Here is an 8,451-nt window from a genome sequence, read left to right as displayed (position 1 = left end):
ACACCTATCTTTCCTAAAATTAATTTGGGGCGCCTAGTGTGAACAAAGTATAGTTTACTACGTGTTGTTGCACCATTTTACACCAGAGAACTACACAGTACATTAGTTCATACCATGCTGCAGTTGTCGCAGATACTCGATACAATTTAGTGAGTTCTACTGCACTAAAATAACAAATGATCACACCGACGAAGCGTGCTGATTCATCCCAGTAAGGTAAGGTTCTTGTGAATCAAAACAACATTTCGATTTTCATTTACTGTACAAGTATAACACATAGGCTTTTTCGGATGAATACAACATAGTATAGGTTCTCTTATCATACAAGGAGGTACCGTACCGGGTTTGCATTGCACCATAATGATCGTGCCATCATGTGTGTGTGTGAGTGAGATTGAGTGAAGGGAGGATTTGACTGATTGATGGAAGGAGGGGAGAGGATTGATTTGTTTGTGGGAACAAGGGTGGGTGAGGGTGTGGGCGTTGTGATCTAGGCATGACCCTCCTAAACACCAGAAGGCGCTACATGAGATGAGTCACCCTTCAGAGGCAGTAAGAGGTCGGAATGGGACGAGACGAAGGAGACATGAGGTGATGAGGGAGTATGAAATAGGAGAGAACGGTCGAAGGAAGAAGTGGTGTTGATGGTGACGCAGGTGGTGGTAGGTGGTTATGGTAGCGGTGTGGGTGATGCCTATCCGCTCTGTGATGACCGTACAGGACGAGAAAGGACGGGACGGGGCGGGGACGGAAGCTTCCGTTCCAGAGGAGCTACAGCTAAAGGATAGGTTCTGTACCGTTCCATTCGACACTGGCGTTGGGCCACTTCGTCCGGATGCAGAGCTCCAGGGGAGGGACGACGGAGTCTTCACGAACGCCCCCATGTACGCCTGCAACGAACCAGAACGCTAGAGAGAACGGAAACATTAATACACCTATTCTTGAGGGACCTTGACATAGTACATATTTATTGGCAACATTTTATTCACATTCGTTGTACAATAGAGGTTATAACTATTACTTAATTTGACTTTTTATTTTATTTTTGTAAAGTACTTTTATCTTGTCCTATCCTGGGTTAACTTGTCTTGTCCCTATCTTATCTCATGACATTTTACGACACAGGCAGTGATAGAGAACAGGGAATATGCGTAGAGATACTAGTTATAACATTTATTCATTCATTTTCTTGTTTTGATTTTCACTGTGGAGGTATATTTTCCATTAATAAATTTTAGGTACGAAACTGAACGTATACCTAACCCTCTTAACCCCATTTCCATGACAGAACGACAGTCTGTAACCGTGGTGGGCAACCTTTGGCACGCGTGCTAAACCTGGCACTTTTTTATTTCTTTTTTTTTTTGCGACATGCAAAATTCAGAGATCACATTAAAAAATTACTATTAAATCTTCAACTTCTTTTGTATAACCATTGCTAATCTCATGCTGCACTGGGCGACGGATTGGCGCCCTTATAGAAGGTGAAGGGAGGGAGGCTCATCCTCGTATGTAGGCCTAAAAATTTATTCCGTTGGTATATGAGAATTTTTTGTATCAAAGGCTTGGCTGGTTTTGGCACCTGTACTCAAAAAGGTTGCCCACCCCCTGGTGTATAACGTACGGATTGTGAGTCTAATCTCGTCCTCTTGGAGGGCGAGGCCATCATAGTAGTACAGGTCGAAGGTGTCCATCACGGGATCGTCCGAAGTCGCCTCCTTGTCGCGGCCGAAGAGGACTGAGAAGTGACTCTCGCTGCAGACAACCCAGACTGGGTACTGGGGCGACAGGAGGTGACTCCCCACCTGGCGAAATCGAAAGAAGAACACTTAGGAAATTAAGAACCAGGAAGAAGAATCTTGAACATTTGCATTTACCTTTTCACGTGAAAGATTAAAAAAAAGGCTTGGGGCCTCTGACCTTGCATGATCCGTAATGTTGGAAGAGAGAGAGGAGACCTATATCGGCGCGGTGTTGGATACCTCTAAGGACCACACAACTGCTCCCCATGGCGTCCCCTAGAGTCTCGTCTCCGTTGAAGGTGTTTGTTACCGCTCGTCCCGTTAGTGCCAGGTTGACGACTTCCTGAGAGCAGTAGCCGTGGGCGTTGATAAGATGACCTCCCCCAGCATCCATGTCATTGCGTACGCTGGCAAAGGACATAAAGATCCTGAGTTACAGCACAAGGAGGCAGCGTCACGGTCACCGACAGTATGTCTTGGAGATATTTAGGTTTAAAAATGATATAGGTTAAAACTGGTTTACCAATAGACTGGTTAACGGATGGAATTGACTTAGTAACAATGTAGTGAAGGTTAAAACAATTGATTGTTTTAAGAGGAGATTAGATAGTTTTATAGATAGGGATGGAAGGTGGTGAGGGATATGGAACTGCGTAGTGTAGCTCTTATGTTCTCTTGCAATTTCCTCCATTCTTATGTTCTTATGTTAGTCTCCATAACTCTGCAGTGTCAGTCAACACATTAAGGACTTAGTGACAATCCTACGGACCAGAATCACGAATCAAAGGATTACAAAGGCGGAGCATGCCGACAGGAGACCTTTTGATCCATATCTAGGTCGGATGCAAAAAAAAAAAAAATCATATTGATAATAAAATAATAAATAAAAACTATAATAATGTAAATAACAAATAAAATACATAAATAAATGCATAGGTATAGTTAAAATAATAAACAAACAGGTAAATAGTAAATAATAAATTAACATATAACTAATAATAAATGAAAATCAGACAGACAAATGATAACAAAACAAAAACAAATAATATAAGATAAATTATAATCATTACAGCATCTTAAGTATTTATCTAAATGATTCTTAAAGCTTCGAACTGAACTACATTGCACTACCTGTGCAGGAAGTTTATTCCATTCATTAACTACACGGTTGGCAAAGTTGTTTCTACCTACTTCCAAATTGAATCTATTTCCGGACAGTTTGAGACCATTGTTTCTTGTCTGATTCTCATTCAATGTGAAAATTTTGTCACTTTTGATGTTGTCAATTCCCTTTAAAATCTTAAAGACCTGTATCAAGTCACCTCTGAGTCTACGCTTTTTTAGGGAAAACAGATTCATGTGCTTTAGTCGATTTTCGTACGATTTATTTTTGATATTTGGAATCAGTTTTGTGGCTCGCCGTTGTACTTTTTCCAGTCTGTCAATGTCTTTAATGAGATTCGGTGACCATACGGAAACAGCATATTCCAAATGTGGACGAACTAACGATTTATATAGCTTGTTAATGAGTGATGGACTTTTGAAGTCAAAAGATCGCGCAATCAGTCCCAGAATCTTGTTTGCTTTCTCAGAGCCTGAAATACATTGCTTGGATGATTTGAGGTCGTTACTGATAATTACGCCGAGATCTTTTTCACTATCCACTTTTGTTAACGAATTTCCAAATAACTTGTAATCGTACTTACTGTTATTTTTACCTATGTGCATTACCTTGCATTTACTTGTGTTAAATTTCATTAGCCACTTTTCAGACCATTGCTGTAATTGATCTAAATCTTCTTGAATATCTAATTGGTTTGAGTGATCATTTGCCACTCCGCACAGTTTTGTATCATCAGCAAATTTGGAAACAGTAGATTTTAGTCCATGGTCTATATCATTTATATATACTATGAATAGAAGTGGCCCAAGAACGGAACCCTGAGGAACTCCACTTGCAACACTTTTCCATCTAGAAGTGTTTCCATTTAAAACAACTCTCTGTTTTCGACCATTCAACCAATTACTAGTCCAACCTAATAGGCTACCACTTATTCCATGCAAAGCTAGTTTAGTAAGTAGTCTTTCGTGTGGGACGGTATCAAAAGCTTTTGCAAAGTCTAGATATATAAAATCTATATTGTTTCTTTTGTCATAATTCGAGATAACTGTGTTGTAGAATTCGAGTAAGTTAGTCACGCAAGAACGTTTCCGTCTGAAACCATGCTGGCTATCATTTATCAAACGGTCACTTTCTAAATGATGTTCGATAGCATCTCTGATGATAGTTTCCATTATTTTTCCTACGATTGAAGTCGAACTTATAGGCCTATAGTTATTTGGTTTCTTTTTGTCACCTTTTTTGAATATGGGAGTAACGTTAGCTAGCTTCCATTCTCTTGGGACATCTCCGGATATGATGGATTTCTTGAAAATAATTTCTAATGGAACAACAATCTCATTTTTCATTTCCTTTAAGATTCTTGGATGCCAACCGTCAGGCCCTGGTGTTTTATTAACTTTGAGTTTGTCTATACACCTTTTAATTTTTTCTTTTGTTATATTTACCGTAGTGAGTAAGTTTACCCCAGACTTTTCACAGGTTTCAGTTTGGAATTCACTTTGAGGTGTTTCGTTTACGAATACCGAGCTAAAATAATTGTTTAAGATATTACACATTCCTTCATTTGAATATTCAAGTTGACCGTCAGCAGATAATAGTGGACCAATGTGATTCCTAACAACCTTTTTATCTCTAATGTAACTATAGAATTCTTTGGGATTCTCTTTGGATTTATCAGCGATGTTCATTTCGTATTGTCGTTTTCTTTTTCTTATTGTCTTTTTTAAATCTCTCTGTATCGATACATAACTTTCATAGTCAATAGATGCACCCGAGCATTTACATTTCTTATAAGCCTGTCTCTTTTTAGCAATACTTGTTTCAGTTTCTTTGTCGAGCCACTTTGGGCGAGATTGATTTGGGGGACGTCTGTCCTTAAAAGGAATGTAAGTTTGAATCATCTTAGTGAGCGTATTTTGAAATATTTCCCACATCTGATCTACAGGCCTTTCGTTTAATTTTGCCTCCCAATCTGTAAGCTGAAGCTCCTGACGTAGTCCTATGAACTGAGCTTTACTGAAATCGGGTATTTTAGAAGCACAAGTATCTATTCTAAAATTGTTTAGGAGTTTGAATCTGACTAAGTTGTGATCGCTATTTGCAACAGATTCACCGACTTCTACATCACTTACCATGCTTTCGCGACTAGTGATCAATAGATCGAGTAAGTTTCCATATCTTGTGGGCTCTTTTACATGCTGAATTAAGTAATTGTCACCAAGAAAATCAATCAAGCGATTACCTATATGGCCATGTTCAAGGGTCATCCAATCAATGTCAGTAAAATTGAAATCACCCATTATCAATAAATCCCGGTTGCAGAAACTAGACAGTTCTTGAAATAACAGTTTGTCGTCTGCTAATGATAATGTCTTTGGCCTATATAGTACACCTATATTCATTTTTTGTCCATTTGTTTGGGTTAACTCAACCCACAAACTATCATATGCATCCTGTTTCACTTTCTCTAAAACACGAGCATGAACGTTTTTAACGTACAATAGAACACCCCCACCTTTCTTGTGGTTTCTATCCTGATGAAAGTGTTTAAATCCCGCAATATTAAATTCAGCTTCGAACTCTGTACCATTTAACCATGTCTCAATTATTCCTATCATATCGAGATTTTCGCTTTTGACATACGCCTGTATTTCTTGAAATTTGTTCCTAATACTACGAGCATTAAAGTACATCGTTTTAAGAAACTCGTGATTATTTCTTTTTGACACATTTTGAGTTTCAATATCATGTCTTATATTATCATTTTGTTTTTTATTTATACCTTGCTCTATATTATTATCTTTTACGATCGTCGACTAATCTTCATTCAAATAGTAATGATTATTGCCTTGAATTTCATTGAGTGGAAAACCTGCAGCCCTACAGTGGCTGCCAACGGTCCTTGGGCTCTCCCATAGATATCTCTGAAAAAAAATGGAATGTCTTGTTTGTGTGTGGGGCTGTTTCTATATCACAGGCTAAAAATGGGAAGGAAGAAATCACCGGTTATAAACCCTCCATGTATGCAAAGATGTAAGAAATATAAATGAAGTTGATAGATTTTCTGGGCCCAGTCCGGAGACCAAATGACAGCCTCTCAGGGCTGCACCTCATGGTGGAGGTGAGGGTGTTGATGGGATTTGAAACCGGACAGCTCTGTAATCCATCTTGCAGTATCACCAGAAACAGGTACCTGCCATTGGGTCATTTTTCAATCAAAGAATAACGATCACTATTATGTTGTTCTTCCTTTCTGCCAGGTTTCACAAATATTTCCTTTACTAACTGTATAACTCCACCTCTTCGGCGCTATATTACCCCCAAAGATAGAATCACTCGTTACCGCAACACGAATACTCTTTCTAGAGTCATTGCTGATTGGCTGAGGTTATATTTGTTATGTTTGACACAGAAATGACCTAAACCATGATATCATCTCATGTTTGATACATTGAGATTATTTGTAGATAACTAAACAAGTCATGGAAACGTAAAGGAGGAAGGGAAGGGAGGTCAGTGGACCAGGGAGTAGCTAGGATATAGATTGATTAAACGACTCTTCTTATGGGACGCTGTCAACAGCATGGCTCAGCGTTCGATACCCATAGGAAGAGTCGAAACGAATACATGGAGTAAGTAAGTTTGAGTGCCTAGAATATAGATTGATTAAACGACTCTTCTTATGGGACGCTGTCAACAGCAAGGCTCAGGGTTCGATACCCATAGGAAGAGTCGAAACGAATGCATGGAGTAAGTATGCTTGAGTGCATTGCCTTACAACCCATCTCGATTAATTCCATCCACACAGGGCGACATTTTCATTTTTCTTTTCGATAGTTTCATTTATTTCGATGCCAGTTTTTCGGTAGCATTGTGGTTAAGATTTAAGGAACACACCTTTCAAATGAGTCCGAGTCTCTGTTATCCGTTGTCTGAGTCATCAGAGTCTGAATTTGCCAACGGACAAAGGAATTAATACAACAGTAGAAATGATGCCCAACGCAATATATAATCTTTTTGCATTTTTACCTCCTTTCATACTTCAGTAAAAGTTTTTTTTATCATTATTGATTTACTAATGCAATTCGTTGTAATCCTTCATAAATCTCTGATGCTCTTCGCCTTTTTATTCATTAAACGTCATTTTGTATCTCGTCATGGTGTGTCTAGAATTGCTATCAATTATGTGCCGGCAACATGTTTAGCCAAACAAAGAGCAAGCTGTCAACCTGTCTGGAACATTAGCACACAGATTATTTTGGCCATTCTAGCTGCAACCCTGTTAGCAATATTTGTGCATTTATTGCCTCACCTCCATTGCCACCATATTTGCAGCAATTCTGAAATGTTGGCATACCCTTTCCAAACACTGCGCAAACATTCACCCAACATGCTGGGGTGATTTAATAGAGGTATTCAAACAGGTCAAGGGCTTTAACAAGGGGGATGCAGGTAAGGTCATTATATCAAGACAGAAGGGCAGGACTCGTAGTAATGGATATTGTACAAATTTAAGTTTAAGGAGATAGACAAGAACTGGTTTACCAATAGAGTGGTTAACAAATGGAATAAATTTATTAACCGTGTAGTAAGCGCTGAAACAATTGGTTATTTTAAGAGAGGATTAGATAAGTTTAAGGATAGGGATGGCAGGTAGAAAGGGATATGGATTTGTCTAGTGTAGGCCTTGTGGTCTCTTGCAGTCTCCTCTATTCTTATGTTCTTATGAATACTTTGGGTACGGACGGACGTGACTTGTGGCTTTTTATATCACCAACCATTTGTCGATCGCTGATATCACAGTGATATTGCATGCGAGTTCAAAGATACACATGCAAAGAACACGGAAAAGAAAACACGGACTGGGAATGTGCAACTTGTTCACATGGATATTAATTTACACATGCAAAGGTTGTTGAAAATTAAGAGTAACATGTTTATATTAATACGTGAATACACAAGAGTGGTGTGTCTTATCATCTATATAGCACAAGATGGTGGATCATGTGGAGGTTTTGCCAACAATGTCTAAATCATAATGGCATATAAACACTAAAGGTAGCGGTACACTAGGCTAGCATGCTAATTGCTTTTGCTACTTCGTTTTTAGTAGAAACGACTTCGGTTACAACATTCTTGACTTCCGTAAGAACATCTCAACAATGCGTCTAACATTCGTATTTTAGGTTTAATTTTTCTTAGTTCGTCATTCAGTTTTTCACTGTATGGCGCAAAAATAATTTGACATTTGCAAATTTGAAAAAACAAAAGATCGTATCCGAAGTAATTTCTACTCAAACGAAATAGCAAAAGTAAATAGCATGCTAGGAAGAAATGCTTAGTGTACTGCCACTCTTAGAATGTGGACTCCCAGTTACGATTTAGGAGGACTGGTTGGACGTAACACATGATGTGTGACTCCTCTATACCATGCAGGTCGTCCTGGTCCTGGCGTCTGTGTTATTTCATCTTTAAAGCATGAGAGAAGAACTGCTGAAGGTCAGAGGTCATTTTATGAATCAAAAGGTGTCAGACCGAGTTTGAATTTGCCATCGGGTAAAAGATGAATTGTTTTTTCACTTCCCT

General features: G+C 38.8%; 1 protein-coding gene across 3 annotated transcripts in view; it reads right to left on the bottom strand.

The window, feature by feature from the left end:
- Positions 1-250: 250 nt before the first annotated feature.
- Positions 251-8,451, bottom strand: part of LOC143017813 (putative ubiquitin carboxyl-terminal hydrolase MINDY-4) — a 103,194-nt gene continuing 94,993 nt past the window's right edge. For all 3 annotated transcript variants that reach the window (XM_076172710.1, XM_076172709.1, XM_076172711.1), the window contains 3 exons: positions 1,921-2,149; positions 1,625-1,805; positions 251-890 (listed from right to left, as the gene is read on the bottom strand). In XM_076172710.1, the coding sequence (XP_076028825.1) occupies positions 778-890; positions 1,625-1,805; positions 1,921-2,149 (523 nt within the window). In that variant the 3' untranslated portion in view covers positions 251-777. The remainder of the gene's footprint in view (positions 891-1,624; positions 1,806-1,920; positions 2,150-8,451) is intronic.

The sequence above is a fragment of the Oratosquilla oratoria genome, chromosome 33, assembly GCF_046742065.1.
Source record: "Oratosquilla oratoria isolate Oo_2021 chromosome 33, ASM4674206v1, whole genome shotgun sequence".
Classification (NCBI taxonomy): Eukaryota; Metazoa; Arthropoda; class Malacostraca; order Stomatopoda; family Squillidae; genus Oratosquilla; species Oratosquilla oratoria.
This window is presented reverse-complemented; position numbering and strand designations above follow the sequence as displayed.